The 22,266-nt window shown below is 24.6% G+C and overlaps 2 protein-coding genes across 2 annotated transcripts; both read right to left on the reverse strand.

The window, feature by feature from the left end:
• Positions 1 to 866: 866 nt before the first annotated feature.
• On the reverse strand, positions 867 to 15,262 carry LOC145848275 (uncharacterized). The gene is made up of 11 exons (XM_082953852.1): positions 15,142 to 15,262; positions 13,153 to 13,304; positions 12,757 to 12,960; positions 12,254 to 12,358; positions 11,933 to 12,047; positions 11,512 to 11,591; positions 11,059 to 11,163; positions 10,850 to 10,981; positions 10,580 to 10,640; positions 9,420 to 9,550; positions 867 to 1,262 (listed from the first exon to the last, which is right to left on the reverse strand). Exons 1-11 carry the CDS (start codon positions 15,260 to 15,262, stop codon positions 867 to 869), a joined length of 1,602 nt encoding a protein of 533 aa, XP_082809978.1.
• A 16-nt stretch (positions 15,263 to 15,278) lies between these two features.
• Positions 15,279 to 20,285, reverse strand: LOC145848277 (uncharacterized). Its single transcript, XM_082953854.1, has 3 exons — positions 20,166 to 20,285; positions 17,312 to 17,435; positions 15,279 to 15,598 (listed from the first exon to the last, which is right to left on the reverse strand). The coding sequence occupies exons 1-3, from the start codon at positions 20,178 to 20,180 to the stop codon at positions 15,279 to 15,281; spliced, it is 459 nt and encodes a 152-aa protein (XP_082809980.1). The 5' UTR covers positions 20,181 to 20,285.
• Between the last annotated feature and the right edge of the window lie 1,981 nt (positions 20,286 to 22,266).

The following is a 22,266-nucleotide window of genomic DNA, read 5'->3' on the forward strand; positions in this document are numbered from 1 at the left end:
TTGAAATGTACAAAACTCAAAGCACTAAATAATTTTGCACTCCTAAGGTTATATAAAATTGATATAAGATCTGGTTAGGCAGCTTCTTTAAAGCTTATTTGTTTTAAATTTGAAATTATCTTGTTTCTAAAAGCCTTTATAAAAGAGAAGCCTAATAGGCAAAGTTTTAGTTTAAAAAAGTTTTTAATACTATTTTAGTAAAACTATTAGTTTATATATAATATACAAAAAATTGTTTCAACAAAAATTCATTTCAACAACTGTTTACCTCTAAGTCCTTGTAGTTGCGTTAAAGTAGCACTAATATCGTCTAACTTTGTGATTTGTTCTTGCAAGAATATTGCGTTGCCTATGTCCAAGTAAACCCATGACTTTGGAAGACCACTGAAAGAATTTAAGATTTGTAAAGCTTCAAAAAAGGCATAATTTCTTTTATTGATTCTATAATACTTTTAGAAATAATGGTAGTGATTCATAAAACAAAAACAAAAACATTTTTTGTATTTACTTTTTATTTTTTTAACAAAAAATGTAGCAAACAAATTTAATCTAATAACCGACTCATACAAGTTGCTTATCAAAAAACTAAAGCAAAACTAACTTGATAATCTTCATCACTCGGAACAGGAAATTGTCCCGGTACATCTTGTTCTGGCCGACCAGGTTGTCCTCCGAACCGTCCACCAGGCACATGAGCAGATCGGGCTCGACCACCACCACGCTCGGAACGTCCTGCAGAACCTTCAGGTAGTACTCCACCTTCGCATCGTACTCCGTCCACGTCTTCACGCCGCTGTCGGGCTTGTAGTAGTCCCAGTTGGACATCTTGGCGCTCATGAAGAGACCCACCGTGGGTCGCAGCTTGATCACGATGACGGGATTTTTTTCTCGCACGCCATCGTTCGCGCCTTGTACAGCGACTTCGAGTCTTCCTTCTTGGAACCGGTCAGCCATAACGAGCTTGCCCTCACTTTGGAGTTCTCCCCGCGCTCGAAAGTGCCGATTATGTCCTTTCCCATTTTAGCGCTGAAATCACCTTCCGCTTTAAAGTTCTTGACGTCGTTCTTGCAGTCTTTGACGACTTGCACCCGGTTCGTCTCGTACAGGTTGTCGTAGGTTACTTTTTTGTCGTCGGTTCCATCGTCGTGTGACGCGTTCTTGATGACGACGAGAGGAACACGGAAAGTATGATCAGTATCAATACGAAGCTGAGGCCGAACTGCTTCTTTGAAAGCGACTCCATATTTGGGGTGACGGATAAACTAGGGCTTGTTTGAATGAACTTTGTTTTTTTTAAACCGCCGTTTTACAACGATAAGTATTTTTGTTGACCTGCTGCAACTTAATCAAAAGAATATCTGAGATTAAATATGTGTTTTCTTAAATTGACAAAGTTAAAGAAGTATGTACACAGTTTTCAAAACATTTTTTCTAGTGTTTGTTTTAGAAGAATTTATGTGACAAGAAACGTTTTAAGACTTTTAAAACTGCTTTACACAATGACATAGTTCAGCTAAAATATCAAAAATTAAAAGCTAAGAAACAAAATTTTAATAACTAAAAATGCTTAGTTAAGCTCTTAACTTAGCTAAAAAACTTGTAGCTTTTACTGTCGTATTATCTTTCTTACAAGCAACGATAACAAAGAAATTAAAGTTTCCGACCAATTTTTTTCCTAAAAAATTTTTTTTTGGAAAAACTGAAGAATATAGAACTTGAGTTAAAAAAAAATTACACTATTTTACGACAACCGTCTGCTAGCCTGTCAGTTAAGAAATGATATTTTCTAATTCTTCTAATGCCGATACATGGAACGCCCCGGGCTAACTAGGCAGAGTGAAAAAAGTATGTTTTATGTCAACAATCTCTCAATTAAACGCCGTACATTTGCGCACCTTACACTTGATAATATAAGTTTTTATATAGATATACTTGACACGAACAACAGAAACAAAACGTTTTGTATTTTAAGAAATTAAAGTTTTTACGACTTAAACTGAAATGTACATAGTTAATGCTACAGTCTTGTAAAATCTACTTCAATTTGTGTTTAAGTAAACTATTTAATTCTGATTTTATATAAATACTAACAAAAGTCTAATTTAAGTTTTAATTGAGTAAACTAAATATGTTTCAAATTTTTGCTAAGTAAGATTTTGAGTTTTCTGATAATAAAATTTATAAATTAAAGAAGTGTAACATATACATTTTATGTTGATAAGATGTGTATATAAAACTTTATAAATTTTTTTTTCAAACCACTGTTATTATCTTATTCATTAACTAAAAGAAGCTGTAACTTCAGGTCAGATTGCAATCGCCTTTTATTTTATCTTATCATTTAGATGTAATCCACTTATGTACGACCTGTTCTTAACCACTGCTACTTTCTTCCCATAAAAATCGTGAAAACAATGCAATTTGTGAGTTACTGTAATTTAATCAAGGTTCACTTAAAGTTTTAATTTTCTGTTGTTTGTACATCAACTTAAAATATTTTAATGTTGCTGTACATTTTAAAGCTGCTACATACAATAAGCCGTTACCTTTTTGATAAATTAACATTTATAGTTAAATTCACAATTTTAAGGTAGTTAGTAATAAATTTAATCCATTTTTATTATAAAATGCTGTTAGTTCAGTAAAGATTGACCTAGGACTCAAACTATAAAAAATTCATAAAGCTTAAGTTATCAATAAATTGTTTTTACTGTTGATAAGCTTTTAAATGCAATAATCTTTTAGTGTTTATAGTAAAAACATTTAGTCGCTAATCTTCAAATAAATAGCTCACTGTTATATTAATGGTAAATTTAAGCGAAATTCAATCAATCTAATCCGTTTAACTTTTAAACTATTTCCGTTAAAAGCTTTATTACAAGATTATTAACAATTTTTCCTCTAAATATAACTTTTATACAAAAATAAGTATTGACATATTTTTTAACTACGTAAACTTAACACGTTTTTGTGTTGCTAAAACATTTGACAAAGGTCGATAAAAATTTTATAACAAAAGTGAAATTTTTAAATCATACTAACCTTAACTGAACTTTTATTTAACTACGATGATTTGCTTACAAAAATAGAACAATTTGAACGAAATGTCAGATAAAAGTAGTATAACTAGCTGTAAAATTTTGTACTGCGGCTAGTTTACAAGAGAAACAATGATACTTACTTGTAATTTGAAATTACTTGTATTAACTTATCATTACCAAAAGGTGTGACAAAATTCGTTACCAATTTTTAAACAATTTTGTGTCCAGTAATAGTGTCAATGAAATTGTAATTGAAATTTCTTTTAAAATACTTGACCTATAATTTTTGCTTCAAAGGCATTTTATACTGAATTTTATATTTTCTTTTTATTTGTTTTAAAACAAATAGGTTTACAAAAGAAAAAAATTTCAAATTATATTTCAAACATATTGAATAATAAAGCTTTTGAAATTCAAACTGACCATAGAATCGTATTAGACATTTTCATTAAATTAAATCTGTATTTGATGTTTTAACCAGCTATTAAAAAACATTTCTAAAATGTTTTTTTATTAGAAAAACTTACTATTTTAAAAACCTTTAATGAAGACTTTTCTATATTTAAAGAGTTTGTTGAAGTTAAGTACAGTTGTTACGTTTTGATAGACTCTTTAGTTACTAAACAACTTAGGTTTAAGCTAAATATTTTTTTTGGTTTACAAGTAAATTAAATTATTGGAGTCAATAAAAGATAATAAGTGCAAGTGTTTGCTTTTTGTGTTTAGTTTCAAGGCTTAGTAGTTTTTTGTCCTGTATCCTACAAGCATATTTTATACAAAGCTAAAAAAAGAATCGTTATGATTTTTCAAATTAATAAAAAAGTTAACACGTTTAAAGTTTAAAAAACTTATTTTGACGGGATTTCAGAACATAAACTAAAAAATATTTAGAGTTTAGAAATTTACTAATTGTATCTATAAAATAAGATTAAATGCTGAATTATAAAACTTATCCGTCAACTAATATACTAATTAAAAAAACTACCCTTAAATACTTGTGAGATTTTTACCTCGAGAAATAAGCTTTTTCTTCAACTTTTGACTGCTCAGAACGTGTAAAAGCTTAATTAAACAAAAAATTATAACAGTTTCATTTATTTAACTTATGTTTAAAAACTATTTGTTGAGAAAATTATTACTTTAAATAAACAGATTTATTTATCAGTTTTTCAACAAACTTATTAATAAAACAGAAAATTTTGCAAAAAGAAATTCAACTACAAACAGTTTTAACAAGACAAGTTAAACAAGTATACTTTAATTCGTGTGTATTAAATGAGTGTTTGTATATAAGCTCTAACTTTTTTTACTATTTTAAACTCAATCTTCAAAATTAATGTATTTTGTTGGGGTAGCTGTAAAATTTGCACGAGGGTACGAAATTTCACGAAGATACCTTTGCACGCAGACACTTTTGCCCGAGCAGACAATTTTGCACGGAGACATTTTTGCAAGGGTTTATTTTTTTTTTAAACTTCTTTACTAATTATAATTTTTATTTTTTATTTTTTTCAATTTTTTTACTATCACTGTTATCCCTAACCCTTACCTTCGGTCGGTAACTTTTTTTATTAGTTAATTTATTTTTTCTACAACTTTTTTTAATTAGCTATTTTTCAGTTTTATTATCTTTCTTATCTCTAACCCTCAGTCAGTAATTTTTTATCATTTTAGAAACTTATCTTTTAGTTGTTTTTTATTAGTTTTTTTTCTGATTTTTTTACTCTTGTGCGAAAACGACCCTCCGTGCAAAACTTTAACTCGTGCAAAACTGAACGTTGGTGAAAAATTATTATTAAAAAAAAAACTCGTGCAAATTTATTTGTCTTCGTGCAAAAGTGAGTTCGTGCAAGTTTGTGCCCTCGTGTAATCTTGTCTTCGTACAATTTTGACCCGTTCCCCTTTTGTGCACTTAACAATCAAGTATGCGAAGTTTCAAAATTTTAATTTATATAACTTAAAACTTTTTAATTAATAAATAAATTTAATTACTTTTAACTAAAAAACTCCGTATTCAATAATTTCATCAATTACCGAGCGTTAAATTTTTTTTTCTTAGCTTTTCTACAAAGCTGAAAACTTGATTAAAAATTTTTAGCATTTTAAGTTCAATCAATGTTTACATTTTACAATTTTCAATGAGAGTACATTATAACAGTCAGGCGAATTAAAATATTTTAAAACTCACACTATGTTAAAAGTTTCATTTTAAGTTAATATATTTGTTGTACAGCTTTCCGAGAATTCTATTTAAAAAAAATGTATTAAATAACATTTGTTTCGGCTTATTGATAACCTAAATAATTAAGTCTAACTTAATGTCTCCTAAAACAAGAGAGAATGATATCTTACGAAAAATAGTTAGTTTCAATATTTTTCATTGAATGCGAAAAAAAGCGCTCAAAATATTTCGTCCTAGGACCTGGTGCACGAAAAATCTTTCGGTTATCGAGTCGTACACCACTTGGGTACAGTTTAGCGTCATGTCCAGGACATGGTAAAAGTAAAATCAATAAAGTAAAAATTCTAAGAAATTTTGTGTTTATTGCTTATTTTTAAAAAGTAAAAATTTTCAGTAACCGACCTAAATTTAGAATGCCAGGTTTATTTACAACAAAAAATATTAAAGCATTTTTTGTTAATTGCAGTTATAGATGTTGACAAACTTTATAAAAAAAAGAGTTAAAAACCATTTAAAAAAATCATTTTTGTTACTACAGTATAATCATAAAAAGCCTTTAACTAAAATAATTTTTAACAACTTGTTAGCTTAATTTTTGTTATGAACAATGTTTAAAATTCTAATATATTAATACAAAGTTTTAAGAAAAAATTTCAAGAAAATTTTTTTCTCAATATATCTAATAATAAATGTTGATAACTCACGTACTAGGTATTTAAATCTCTTAGTTTAACTTTTTTTTTGTTTGCTTTAAAACTGTGATTAAGACACGATTTTTGTAAAATTGTGAAATAATTTGAAATAAAGCTAGCTTAAAGTGTAACCAACAAAAAATTATCAAAATTTCAAAATTCATTGCTTTTTAGGTACATAAACCTAATATCTTAATAAATCTTAATAACCTTATAGAACGTAATTTTCAAAATGTAATTGATTATAGTTTGTTTATAATACAGTTACACCAAAACCATTTCCAAGCAAGCTTTTTTCACAGAAACTGTGATTAATACCATAAATTGCTTTGAAAATATAAATATCTTTATTTCATAGAAAAGTTAATAGTAAAACTTATTGTTTTAATCCATTAATATTTAATTTAAAATCAAAAACATATCACATGTAAAAAAAAACTAATGTAAAGTATAAGTGTAAAAATATTTATACCTGTCCACACAGGAATTGTGACAAACACTGTTTTTATCCTCCGTAATCTCGGAGGATAAACTCATGCTATAATCCAAAAACGCAAACTTTAAAATCAAATAAGTACAACAATAAAGTATAAAGTTATACATTTATAAACAATTTATTAATAAACAATAGGATTTGTGATCAACACTTAAAACGTAATTAGTTTAAGTGATTAAAAGTACATAACTTACGATTTAACCGAATTCCCTCTCCACACAGGTAGCGTCATAATTAATTTCCTGTTACGTAATAGTTTTAAACGCGTATATTATCCTCCGCTGATGAAAGTGACGTCATAATTATGATGTGATAGTTGATGCGTAGTTTGTAGATATAAAAAAAAAAGCGTTTTTAACTTTTTAACTGCTGTTTTTATAGCTTTACTTAAAAACTATTTAAATACTTCTAGATCACAGAGTTGTTAAAACCTTATTTCAATAGTTGCCCAAGTGGCAGAATCGAAAAAATAATCGCTCATTTATAAAATATTTCAAGTCTCTTTATAAGTTAGTTGATTTTACAATTACAATTTAATTGATTTTTCGTTTCGTTACTACTTATTGCTTAGTTTTAGAAGCCCCGTACTAAATAGTTAGAAGATACTATAATTGATTTTTTGTAAAAGTTTTGAAAATATATTAACGAATTTTAGCTTAAAAAAACGTGCTACTTACAGATGCTTTTACAAGTGAAACAGTTTAGTTGCTTTACACGTACATTCAGAAAATTTAAAAACGCTTTGTAACAAGTAATTCAACATAGTTTTTAACCTTGAATAAAATAGATACTACGTCTATTTTACAACTATATATACACAAATATTGACATTAAAAGACAATTTATCTTATAAAATCTGTTTAGTTTAGTTTTTTATAAATTAAATATTTTAGCATTTTTGTTATAATCAGTAAAAAGAATTACCTTTATTTTCTTGGGTTCTGGCTATAAATGCTCTCTTTAAACCAACATTACCTACAATATATTAATTTTTAGATTAACTTAGTGAAACATATTCACCACGTATTGATTTAAGCACAAGTTGTTTAGTGTGGTACGATTGATTAGTTCTTTAAACAATCTTTCACGATATTATTTCAGCAGTTTAACTATTATTATTAACAACAAAGTAGCGGTAGAGAATTCAGATGGAAAATTTTTGTGTAATATAATACTCAGAATACAGCAATCTACATTTATTGCATTCAATCGCATTAACAAAATTTTCTAGTTCACATAAAAAGCAATTCATTGTGTTTATTTGAGTATTCTGTTACCGAATATTCCACCCAGACATGGTATAATCAAGATGGCAGTTAAATACAGCTGTTTTAATTGTAAACACGCGCTTTAAAGCTCTATAGTAAATTGAGAGAAATTTGGAGAAATAAAAGAAACTAAAGTGAAAAGTGAGTGGTACGCTGGAGCGCGCTCGAGTTATTCTCTTCATTTAAGAACTTTACAAATAGACGCAAAGTTTTAGCGCAAAAGTGAGAGAGCTAGAAGAAAAAAGAAATTTATATGCCAAAATCGTACGCTTGAGTAATTCACTTAATTTTAAAACTTTAATAATGCATGTTAATTTTTTAAGTTTTAACTAACTTTCACGTCTTGTCTTATATTTCTAAAGTCAAAATTTTTTTTTGTTCCTGCAAAAATTTTATTAAAGTGAAAAACTACATAAGTGTTTAATTTACAATTTACTTACTTATTTTAACAATTTTTTTTCTTTAGAAAATTTTTATCAAAAATTTATTTGTTTATATACCTTAAAATTTTATTAAATGAAAAAAAATAAGGTCAGTTTAACTGGTTTGTTAAAGATTTAAGCTTAATTTACTTTTTTAAACTAAATTAAAAATATTTTCTGCTATAAGTTTTATAACAATCTAATTATACTAAAGCTTTTGCAGTAAGAATATTCGCAGCTAAAAATGTTAACTTACTATATTTTATTAGATAATAATGACTATGATATAAAGCAAAGACTGAAATTGTACATTTAAAGGAATTCATGTTAAACTACTTTAATTTGTTTCATAAAACAAAACTTTATTTAAGAGAAAAAAAATCTAAAAGGTTACTAGTATTACTTATTTCATTTATCTTTAAGTTTTAAACCATTTTCAATGTTTAATTTGTAAGTATAGTTAACTAAAAAGTAATTTATTTTTGTAAGTTGCTTATGTACTTCTAGGTTTATTCATTTAATTCAAGTTTCAAAGTTTGTGAAAAAATAAAAACTAGGATATATTGTAATTAAAAAAATTATACAAACCTTCGACACTACAAAATATTATACTAATACAAGCTATATACTCTACATACTTTTTTGATATATATATAAAGAGCTTGGATTAATTTTATATGTTTATTAATAAAAGAACAAGTGCATAACATAAGGGCAGTTTACAGCACTATGACTTAAACTAATTTGTATTGCAATAACTAGCAGTTATGGCAATTTAAAAAAAATCTATATTGGTAAATAAAGAAAATTGTTTAAAAAAAAAGCTGAATTGAAGTAAAATGTTTTGTTTAAAAACCTAAAATTTTAAATAAAAATTTTAAAAAATACAAAAGTTAATACGGAAATTTAAAATAACAATTTTAAGTATTAAAAAATACTTAATAAAAACTAAGAAAATGAGAAATTTTAAAGTTTGTTAGGCAAAAGAAATTTAGCATAATACTCATATGATAAAAAATTAGCGCGATTAACGGTTGGATTATTATTGAACTTATTATTGTTACTACAAAAAATGTAAAAAAGTACAAATAGTCTAAGAAATTTTAGCAATTAATGTACAAAACTTTGTAAATAAACAAATTTGAAATTTTTGAATAAAATACAGTCACAACAAATTTAAACAGTAGAATGCTTTAACAGTCACTCAAGTAAAAGTGTTTTTAAAATAGTGAATTGACTTTAAATGAAAAGCATTTTTTTTTTGAAAAAAATTAACTGCTTTTTAACACGCAAAAATTTTGTTGAAATTTTATATTACATTGTTTGCTGCAAACATTGTCAAATTTGAAGGTTTAAATTTGCTGTACTCTTCGTTTGTCAAGATTTCATTGACATCTTGGCTTCTTGGTTTGTACAAACTAGACTTACCAACTTCTTCTATTAATGTATCTGAAAGTGGAAATTTGTCACAGCATAACTCCATTCTTTTGCAGGTTGATCTGAGAAAAATAGATTTTATTATAATTTTGGGTAATAATTGGCTTAAGAATGTAAAAAGTAATTGTAGGAACTTTTTATTACTAATGTTTGAATTGAACCTTAGAATGAAAAAGAGTAATTTATAAACCATACATTGAGTTATAATTTTGTACTTTACCAATATTATATTTATGATAAAAATATTCAACAAACAGATTAACACTATACTTTACTTTATCTAAAAAGACAACAACCTATATAATATTTAAATAATAAGCAAACGCCAAGCTTTTTAACCTTGTACAAATAGTTTTAATTAGAATAAAAAATTTAAAAACCTACCTAAACTAAAATTTGTTAAAAAAGTTCTAGTAACTTTTACTAGTGATATATATTATTGAATTTTACTGATAATATACCGATAAATTTAGCAAAAAAATGTTTCAATTCTTATTATGCATTTATTCTTCCCTTATATTTAAAATAGAAGAAAAAAAATTATATAAAACAAATCGTTGTAATACAAAATATTAATTTAATTGGATTACATTAAAAAAAACAAGTTATTAATAGGGCCTTTATGTCTCCTATAATAAAATATGTTTTTTAAAAGTAAAAATCAAAATGATAAGGTTTGTTGAATAATAACAAAACAAAATTCGAAAATTTCTTGTTTCAAGGATCCGGGTACACAAAAAGACCTCTCGGTCATCGAGTTGCATACCCAACTTTAACTAAAATTAAATAATCTAAATAATGATTAAAAACTTTACAGTTTAAATTACACATTAAAATTTCATTTCTATGAAATAAATAATTTAAAATAAAAAGACATAAATCCAAATACATTAAATTTTTACTTACCTAATAATCATTAAGGAGTTTAACAAAATATGGCCCATATTAGATTGTCTATTGTTTTTCGAGATATTCATCAAGGAAAAGTCTCGCTCGATTTGCGCGTTACTAAAAGGTATCGTTTGTAGTTTCATCATTAACTCCTTAAGTTCTTGGTATTCAACGCGAACACTGCTCCAAAAGTTAACGTTTGTTGATTTATCTGTTAAGAATAAACTGATAACTTTTTATGTACATAATCAATTGTAAGTGTACTCTTACAATAATAAATCATGTTTTTATTTTATCAGAACTTAGTTTTCGGTAGATTTACAATGTTTACTAAATTACAAAACTTGTTTAACATTAACACTGAAAATTTTAATTTATATTTAAGTAGTAGGTTACTATTGTTATTTTCCTTTAGCTAACCGATACTTGTTTGATGACGTCCATGCAAACTTTTGTATTCTTTTGTATATCTCTGTGGTTTCCTTCAAACAATTTTTTAATTTTTGGATGTTCTAAAAACTTCTCAATATCCGGCATCCGTCTATTTAAGGCCTTTAAAAAATTATAAGTTTTAATGATATTTAAATAAGTTATTTTATTTTTTGAAGATATATTTAATACCAACTAACATCGTTTACAACTTCATACTGTGCCATAAATTCAAGATTTTGCAGCATTCTTTTTTCCAATTCAATTATAAACACTACAACAAAACTTTGAAAAATATTTTTTACCTGTATTAAAACAATTAATTATAAAAATGTTGGAATTATAGGAAAATTAGTTACAGATTAGAACCGTAGCGTGTCATTAACAGAAATTTTTTTACGTGTAATACACAACATTAAGTAAATTACTTAAGTAAAGTATGAGAATTTACTGAAAAAAAAAAAAAACGATTATGTAAAAAATAAACACAGTTATTATAATAACTTGTATTTTGACTTAAAATATTTTCAAGTAAAGTAAAAACAATTTCAGAAATTATTCTCATTAAACAAATCCTATTTAAAAAAAATCAATTAAGTTTAGTTGTTAATAAATCCAATTGACTAAACAACGTGAATTTTAATTAGTTTAACCTCTGCCTTCTTACTAATGGATAAATTTGCATAAACTTCGTTTACTTCTACATGAAAGATAGGTTCTTCCAAAAGGTTAGCTACAAAAAAAATGTAAATTTTAGTAACTACAACTTAGTTTATATAGTAAAATAATAATTTAACAATTAATTTAATAAAAAAATAAAATATTGATAATAATTACTTATATCGTTTACTCTGTATAAAATCCAATCTAAATTTGAATCTACTAAATCTTTAACAAAATGTTAGTAATGTTTTGTTATAAGAACGTTATTGTACGTTTGTTTGCGTTACTAATTAAAAAATAATGTTTATTTACGCCAAAATGTTGTAGATATAAAATCAAACGAAACTTTATTATTAATAGCCTAAAATAAAAAATTATTCTTAGTTGCCTTGTGATCTAAATTAAGCTTACTTGAATTTGGTTGGTAAATGAGGTCTTTTAGATGCTGTATAAGTTTTGTTATTGCTAATCCAAACTTAAAAGGTTCTACTTTACTTTTTTGTAGAAGAATATTAACAGAATTTACCTGATGAATAAAAATAATTAATTATTACACTGTAAAAATTTAGTCTTGCTTTACATTTAATACTTACAGCTAAACTTGGCATGACTACAAAATAAGTAATTAAAAATAAACATTTAAAATCAAATTAGAATGATTGAAATAAGTTATGTTATAGTGCTTAGGGTGTTAATTCATTATTAAGCAGATAATAGGTCTTAGAAACTAACTTTCTCTAAAATTTTGCCCATAAATTTAAAAACAAAATTTAATCTATTGCTATTTAGCATTTTTCGAATACTTTCAGCATGTAAATCGTTTCTTCTTCTTTCTGGCTAATATACAAACAAATGTTATAGGTAAGAATAAAAATTTCGATAACAAACATCATTATAGTTAATAAACACTAATACTTATAAAACAAGGCTCATTAACAAAGAAAGTTTTGTTTAAAAAGATATATATTCTTATTAAATCTATGTTAATTAATTTGTGCTTTTAAACATTTCTTATATATCTTCTGATTATATATTTGATTTAATAAAATGTTACCTTAGTAAACATATGATTACTAAGTTTCAGGGCAGATTGAATTTTAAATTTATAGATATTTGTAAAAATATAATTGTAAAAATGCTAAATAATTTAAAACAGGATTGTTTTAAGTTTTATACTAATAATTTTTCTAATTATTAAAGCGTCTTGAAGTTTATAGTAATAGTTTAATACCTACTTCATTAAAAAAAGCTTTGAGTACTTCCCAATTCAATAAAATTCTTTCAATGCATGGAAAGTGTGATATCCATCTAGTTTTGCTTAAGGCTTTAAATTTTAACGGAATTTTACCCGTCATACACACACCTAAATTTTCAAAGTCACTTCTTCTTGTGTTAGATAACTTGAAGTAGTTGAACGTTTTCTTAATAAGCTCCTCAACCTTATTTAATTTAAAAGTATACACACTTTTATTCAACAACAATGGTTTTTTTTAATACAACATATTAAAATATAATAAAATATCATAAATAAATATAAAAAAACAACTTCGTAACTTGAATAAATGCAGCTTACTAAAATTCTCATTCAACAATTGAATTAATAATTTATATAAAATAGTTTTAATACTTACTTCATTAGGTATTGTAGCTTTGGTTGCATTTAAACATGCATTTTGCAAAGCATGATTTGTACAGGATATTGTTATAAGCCTGGGATTATCTTTTTTCAGAATTTGTCCTACTCCATTCTTAACTCCTGTCATGGAAGCAGCTCCGTCTGTACCTAAAAATATATTTACTAAGTTAAAAAAAAAAAAATATTTTTCTTAAATTATAAGACCAGTTTGTGCTTAAATTTATACTTTTCTTAAACAATTGAATAAAATCAAATTAAGTCTATTAATAAAGATAGATCATTGTAAGATATTAAAACTAGTTTATAAAAGTTAGCAAGAATACACAGAGAATAGCTGAAATAAACAAAAATTAACTTACTATTAATATCTAAATTTAAAATTAAAAACTCGTTAGTAGTACATATTTAATAAATACATAACTAGAATACAAAAATGAAAAAAACAGTAACAGTTCATATATACTTACATATTGAAACTACATTTTTTAACTGAACATTATACATCTTTAAGACTCTTTTGAATGCGTTAGCAATAGATAACGCTGATTTGTCTCTTCCAAGGTCTTCGAGGTGTAAAAATGTAGATACTGAAGTTTTCTTTATTTTGCTTAGATAACAAATACTAACACCTGTGATTCAAACATAAAGCTTTCTAATTCTTTTTGTTATAAGTTTAATAACTGTAAAATTTTGAATGAAAAGAACTTATAATCTGTATACTTTGGAATAAAAAAAAATATAAATATTTTAAAATTATCTGTTGGTAACTACTACTCATGCTTTTTTAATTAGATATCTAAGAAAGTTAAAAAATACCAAATATAGTCGAACTTTTAAGTACATAAAATCTGTGAATTTAAAGGACTACCACTTTGTTCTAGTTAAACAACTGAAGGTAGTAGAACAAAAGTTTAAGAAAGTATAGCTTTAATTGTAATTACAACCGCTGTATATAAAAGGAAAACTGTTATAATTATTAGAACATAAACTGCTTCCGGTTAACCACTCGGTATTTTTAAAATTTTTTCCAGGTTTTCTAAATTTCTTCCACGTTTTTAAAATTACACATATTAAGGTTTGTTTAAAGTTAATAGTTAAGTTTAATGTTAAAACTGTATTAAAGAGTATAAAAACATGGAAAAGGTACACTAAAGCTGCTTTATAAATGGTTCATTAATAAAAAAAAATTGATGATGACAAAAAACTTTGAAAAATAGGGTATAATTTTCTATTCAAATCCAAATTTTATTACTATACAAGTAAAAATTATTGAAAATATCAGGTTTTTCAACGTCTTTTAAAGATTTATGTACAAAATTCCAGGTATTTTTATGCCTAAAATTTTAACTCCATGTTTTTCCTGGTTTCTAGGTGAAGTGGCAACCCTGCTCGTTAAAGCAACAAATTGCTAATTTATTCATTATTTTCTTTATTAATTAAAATTTTTGCTGTTTAATAAATATTATAATAATTAAATCATTCTCCTTATTAGAAAAATAAAATCAACAATATTTTGACATATTTCTTAAACTATTAAATAAAAGTCAACACAAAAATCTAATATATGTTAGAAATGAAACTGACTTAGTTTACTAGAACGAGTTTACTGTATAATTATTAAAAAAAATCATAGTAATTCTAACTTTAATTTTATGTAAATTTTAATTTATTAACCTATTAAATTCTGTAAAATAAAAACTTTTTCCTTTAACTGTCATTAAACCTACTTACATCTGAGTAATCTAACAATGTCCAACTCATTGCATAACAAAATATTTTCTTTTACAGCTAACGTGTTACAAGAAATAATCTATATTAAAAAAATAAAACAAAGAACAATGTGTTTAAAGCTTATTTCATGTTTGAAATTTAAATTTAATAAGCTTTTTGTATTAAAATATTTTTATATTCAACAGAATGTTTTTAAATAAATAACAAATTTAAACTTAATTAAATTAACAAAGCTTAAAAGTAATTTTCTTACCTAGAAAACTTTGTCCAGCAGTATCTGTACTCTCATCCAGATAGAAAGAACAATGCTTCACCATAAAATCAGTTATGATTAGTCTTCTGCAAATTGGTGCGAGAGTATTGCACAGAATCATTTTTGCTTTCCTCCTTTTAAGCGTGAGCTGTCCCAAGTGTCTTCATGACATCTATCTGGTGTTCGCCTGCTAGCAAGTTCCCGTGAAGAGCTTGTTGCAATGCTAACCGGACTTCTGTCTGGCGTACGTTTTCTTTAAGGAAATTGTTGAATTGCTGTTTAAAAGATTTTTCCATCCTAAACTGATTTATTGAGTTGTGGTTATTTGTGACTGGAGATGCGCGTTTATGTCGGTCAGAATAAGAATGAACTTTTAAGTTGCTCTTTTTTGCTTGTAGTTCTACATTGCACCACTTGCAATAAGCTTTAGTTTCACAATTTGTTGGAGCAATCCAATCTAATAAATAAAACAGCATTACACATAGTTGACATAACAGATATAACTAATAAAACATTAAACACTATTTATATTTGTTTATAAATAAGTTGTGTATCTAATATTTATTTTATTAATAAGTGAACAATTGAGATTTCAATGATTTAACAAAAACGTTTCACAATAAACTAAACAGTTTAATAGATGTAATAGTGTTGCCTTGTATTTTCAAATTTTTTTCAAAGTATTCCAAAATTCTTACAGAATTTTAAAAGTTCACAATTTTAATCTTTTTTTGGTCGAAAATTAGGTTCAAAGTAAGATACTGTGTTAAATAGTATGACAACATTAAAAAGATACTTTAAACTTACAATAAATGTGTTGGTAGATAAAAAATTTTTAGATGAAGAAAAAAAATATTATTTATATTAAAAATTTTTGTGTCAAATCGAAAATTTAACTACTGACAATGCTTAAAATGTTAAAATTTCCAGGTTTTTTTTTAATTTGAAGTTTTTCCGATTTTTTTTCAAAAATACAAACATTCCTGGTTTTTTTTTTTGGGTTAATTTGACAAATTATAGGCTTCCAGATAAAGTGGCTAGCCTGATGTAAGCATCACAGTTCAACTTGAGCTAATTAAGTATGTATTTACTTTTAAAACGTGCTTTTTAAAGTTTTGTTTCACTACAAGATCAATAAATAACAATTTTTTTTTAATTTATTTATTCTCAATTAATAAAAGCTTTAGTTAAATCTATCTTATAAATCTAAGCTTACAAATGGGATAATAAATTTGCTTATAATAAAATTGTTATTTATATCACAACTTTTATCAAAAGTTTATATATAAATTTAATTAATGCAGTGAAATAATTCTTTTTTGAAATAAAAAAACTAAGTAGATCTGTCTAGTAATTAAATCAGTCAAAGCTAATCTTCTTAGCATTTATAAAATAGTAAATAAAAATTTTCTTTTTGTATTTGAAAGCAATATACTAAAAAATTTCATAAAGAATTCTTGATATTACCACAAACCATTTGTCAGAAAAATGTTTTTAATATTCAAATAAATGTATTTTATGACAAAAATTAAAATTTTTTTTTTGTTTAACAAACAAAAATCATGATAATTTGTAAGGTGTAAAACCAAAAAATTGTTGTAAATAAATAATTTGCCCATCTCACCGCCTTATGGCCTCTATGAACCATTTTACTTAAATAATAAAATTAGAAATTCAATTTTTGTCTATGAAGCGAACTTTGTTTTATACTAACAAATTTTGGTTTTAATTTTATAATAAAATTAACAGTTTAATTTGTGTGTTATTATTATAAAATGTATTTTAAGTATATTTATTTAAATAAAGTAGTCAAAGGTTAGTACTAAAGTAAAAAAAATGTCATGCTAAAGTATTGTAAATTATTAAATTATTAAAACAAAATGTTAATTTTTAGGTAAAAAGTGAATTGGAATTTTTGACTTTAGATGATAAAATTTTTTGTGCATTATTGAAATAAAATTACAAAAAATACTTTAAAAAATATTTAAAAATTATTTTTTTTTCAAAAATTACAATGGAAAAATTAATTTAATTCTATAAAAACATGAGAACTTTCCTTTATAATATTTAATAAAAAAGCTCAGTATTAAAAAAAATTGTTGTTGAATTCAAAATTGAAATACTCAAATGTGTATTCTTAAATACTACAAATTGTTAGAGATAAAAAAACCTTTTAACTCATAAACAGATTCCCAAGATTTCTGGTACCTCATCTTTTTAGGTGGTGGAAAATCTAAAGTTGGTAAATCTTCTTGGTCTGGAATTTCATCTAAAATAATTTCAACGGTTGTTACCTACGAAAATGTAACTGCTAAAGTAATGTGTTTAGTGTGTAACTTAATAACTATTTGTAAATCCAAGAAAAAAAAAACCATTAGAGACTTACCTTAACTACTACAGAATAGCATGGTTGCCACAAGTCAAGCTGAGAAATTTTTTCTGACTTTTCCTGACTTTTTCCTGACATTTTACTAAAGTTTTCCTGACTTTTTTCAAGATTTTTCTGACTTTTTACTATAATTTTACTAAAAAAGGCATTGAAAATTAAGTAATTTTGTAAAATTTAAGGAAAATTTTGCAATTTTAGTCTGACTTTAAAGAATTTTTAATTAATTTTTCACTAATCGAAGGCTTTGAAATAAAAGGAAATAAATAAATTTGAACTGACAATATCTGAGGTTTTTATAAATTTTTTCCTGACTTTTTCCTGAATTTTTTCAAAAACCCCCCATTTTGACCTGAATTTTCCTGACTTTTGTCATTTTTCTTAGTTTTTCCTGATTTCCTGAATTTTCCTGACTATGTGGCAACCCTGAGAATAGCCACCTGATTTTTATTTAAATTTTTTACATGATTTCAAAAAATCTTCAAAAATACACATTTTAGAGTCTAGCTTTAGTTTAAAGTTAAATTTATTGTAATAAACTGTTTGGAATAGTACAAGGTTGCCACTCATGTTTATAAATTTTTCCTGGTTTTTCAAATCTCTACAAGGCTTTTAAAATTACATGTATTTTGGTTTATTTTCAGTTTAAAGTTATGTCTAATATAAAAAACTGTGTTAAATAATAAAAAAACATGGTATATGTACTATAAAGTTAATTAAAATGTGTATTATAACTAAAAAATTTTAATTGAAATCTTATTTATATGATAGTTTTTTTGTGTCAAGTTAAAATTGTACTACTTAACATGCTGAAATTGTTAAAAACTGAATGTTTTTCTAAGTCTTTGGTTAAAAATTTCTCAAATTCCAGGTTTTTTTTGCCTTAGTTGTTAAGTATCAGGTTTCCAGGTAAAAACAGATTTCCAGGTAAAGTGGCAACCCTGATAGCATAAGCCATTGAAAAATACTTAAGTTTATTGAAAAGCGTTTTATGAAAAAAAGTTTTTTTTGCTGATAAAAAAAACTTATTTATATGATAGATTTTTGAATCAAGTTAAATTTTATTACCGAACTATGTAAACTTGTTAAGAATTTCAGGTTTTTTAGGTTTATTGTTAAAAAATGTAGGTTTTTTTTAAATTATATCTAATTTCAGCTTTGCTAAGGTTTTAATTGCCTTAATTGTCAAAGTACAGAATTTTTAATTTCTAGGTAAAATAGCAACCCTATAGTTATTATCCACTCTTTAAACAATTTCCTGACTTTTTATTACAATTTTCCTGACTTTTCTAAATCAAATTACCAATTAAAACAAATAATATAATACACATTCAAACACTTGGAATTAATAAAGCCTTCAATTTTATATTTCAGTTTATCAATATTTATAAAATTAGTAGTAAATATTTTACCCTTATTTATGTAAAAAATATTAAAAAACAACTATTCTACAATAAACTATAAATAATTAAACTTAACCATGAAGTTCACCTCTTTTATAATTTATTTTAAAATTTAAGCAATTTTGAAAAAATTATAATGAGGTAAATTATAAACATAAACTTATTACCCAAAACACTAAACCTAGTGTTTAATTAGAATGAAATTATTTATTTACTTAAACAAAAAACAACTCAATTCTAACATATGCTAGATAAACAAACTTATGTGTATTATCATTGTTTTACTAAAAAATGCTACAGATTATCAAACTGCTTACAAAAACTGTTTGTTCTAGTAGGATAGTTTAAAAAATTTTAATAGAAACATTTTGCAGTTTTATAAAGGATATTCATTTAATTTTATCAGATGAAGGCATTAAGTAATTTTGTAAAATTGTTGGAAATAATTTTAATCACACTTTGAAGAATTTAAATTAATTTTTTACCATTCAAAGACTTGTTTTTGAATATAAGGAATTCAGTGAATTTAAACTGACAAAATCTGGTATTTTTTAATATTTAGTCAAACTTCCTGACTGTTTAAAAAAAAAACCTTACTATTCTTGTTATTTATCTTTTTTCTGCTTTTCCTGAGTTTTTTGACTTTTCCTGACCTTGTTTCAACTCTGCTTAATTTACAAAACTAGTTTTAAAAACCTTGAGTTGTACACTAAAACTTTCAAGTATAATATTTTTTTAGATAAACTACCTAGTTATAATAAAAAAAGACTCAATAAATTTGTCACATTAAAAATTTTAAATAGATTTAATCTAAGCAAATAGTAGTTTCAAGTTTGTAAACAAAAATAATAAATTATATTCAAATTACTTTTAAGTGAAATCTATGTCTTAATAAAATAATTTATAATGAATCTTAAAAAATTATAATAATCAAACTTTATTTTTAAGTTTAAAAATTCAAATAATTTGATAAAAGTAGGATATAAGAAAAAATAATTTGTCTATTGTATCTAATTTTTGGAAAAAAAAATCAAATAATAAATTAATTTAACATCGATTAGTTCCAAAGCTACAATGTTTTTAGTTTATTAACTATTTAAATAAGTGGAAGATACTTTTCTTTAATTTTTCTAACCAATTATTACCTACTACTACAAGGTTAAAAGGTAGTTATGATTAAATTAACAATAAAGTGAATAAAATTAACCTTATGAAAATAAAAAACATAAACTTACATTTAAGGCATTCATACTTATAAAAACAATATGCTTTTAAATATGTTGGTGTAATTGAATATATGAAACTTTTATGTTCTCAACTTGTAAAATACAGCTTTTGCTTTCATAAGAAATTTTAACTCTATTGCCATGCTTTTTATTTTTTATTCTACTGCGGGGATTTTGTGCTCTGCGATTTAGCATCTCTGATTCCACCATATTTACGGTAGACCGCAATCCAGTAGAGTTGTGAATTTATTAATTTTGTTTGGAAAGATTGATAAGTATAAAAAATAAAACATGTTACATATAAAACATTTGTATAATTCTTTTATATATATTAAACATGACTTTTAGATAAAATTATAAAACAGTAAAAAATATACTATTATGATATATAAACTATCTGTAGCAAGAAAAAAAACTTTACTTGCTATGACTTTAAATACTCTTTTCTAAAACAAATTTAGACATAAAAAAGTACAAAACAAATGTGAACAAAACTTTAAGTACTGCTTATTCATTAATTTAAGATTAGGGTATTTACTATACACGTATTCGTATATTAACATTAAAATTGTCTTTAAAATAATTAAATAAAAATTGTATTTAAACTTTAAAACAACTTTTAAGTAAATTTTAATTCAAAAGATTGACCACAAGTATTACATATTTATTGTAAATACAACTTTAAAAATTAAATATATTTTTAAAATTACTAAAACACATACCTAACATTTTTTCTTGTTCAATTACCGTAGGCTTTTAAACAGTATAGTTTATAATAAATCTTTTTGCTATCAAATGACCTATTAGACATTAGTCTTTAAAGCAAAGAAAAAATGAGTAATAAGTTTAAAAAGACAATAAAAAAGTTATATTTATACAAATTTGTAAGCAATTAAAAAACTGAATTATGAAGTACCTTTATATGGAAATAAATATAAAATAAACCTTTTTGATAAAATAAGTTCTAAAATTCTACAAAAAATATAATATTAAAACATTTTTTGTAACTATTTTAAATTAAAATTCAGTATTGTAACAGAGAGTGAGGAAAATGTTTTAACAAAGTTTTTTTAATTATTTTTACCGCCAAAGTGATGTAAGGTGAGATTTTCCCAATTAAAAAACGTGTTGTTTTCTTGGAGTTTGGAGTAATAATACCACCAAACACTAAATAAGGCTTATTTAGTGTTTAACTTATAATTAAACTTTTAATTACTAAGAGTGTATTATTTTTTTTTTATTTTTTAATACAAATAAATGTTTAACTGGTAAAAGGATGGTATGTCCAGTTTGAATTAAAACAAATATTTATATATGTTAAGACAACAAAATTAAGGTTTATTGAGTTTATCGAAATCTGACTAGGAGAATTTAAAATTGCCACTACAAAAAGTTGGACAACTTGTTAAACAATGTATCACTTTATATCGTAATCTATTTCACATTTAATAGTTAGATAGCTAGTTTTATGCGAATATAAGACTGTACAGCTGACAATTTTATTAAAAAAGCTAAGATACACATTTAAAGAAAAGTTATACTTCTACAAGTATTCTAAAAATTGTAAATAATTTTTGAAAAGTAAGTGTATTGGTTTTAAGATCAGGTTTTAAATCGATTCATTATTTAGAAAAATAAAGCTCTTTATATGTCATATAGTAATAAATAAAGAACAAAAATCTTTAAATAAAGTTGTAACTTGTAACGAAGTGATCATTTGGTCACATATTTGTGGCTAAATATAAATAAGTTTCTGAATCGTTGCCTTTACAAAATGCTTTTTGTTTAGCGGTTTTTATATGGATGACATTTTTGCCTAAAATAAAAAAAAAAACTTTATTTCACAAACCAAGTATATATAAGCTTTAACGTTTACAATCGATTCAAAAATATATAAAACTATAGCTACTATGTGATATTTAAGTGCCAAAATGTTGTAATGTAGATTTTCTCAAATAAAAAAACGTTGTTTCATGAAATATCTAAGTATCTAAACCACAAAATAATATCTTTATGTTTTCTTCTTGATATGAAGTTTTCTATGACATTAATATAACGTATTTTCGTGTTTTCAAAAACGTATAAATCTCTTAAAAATAAATTTGTTCTT

This window comes from Thalia democratica, unplaced genomic scaffold, assembly GCF_965202585.1.
Source record: "Thalia democratica unplaced genomic scaffold, ktThaDemo2.hap1.1 HAP1_SCAFFOLD_1320, whole genome shotgun sequence".
Classification (NCBI taxonomy): domain Eukaryota; kingdom Metazoa; phylum Chordata; class Thaliacea; order Salpida; family Salpidae; genus Thalia; species Thalia democratica.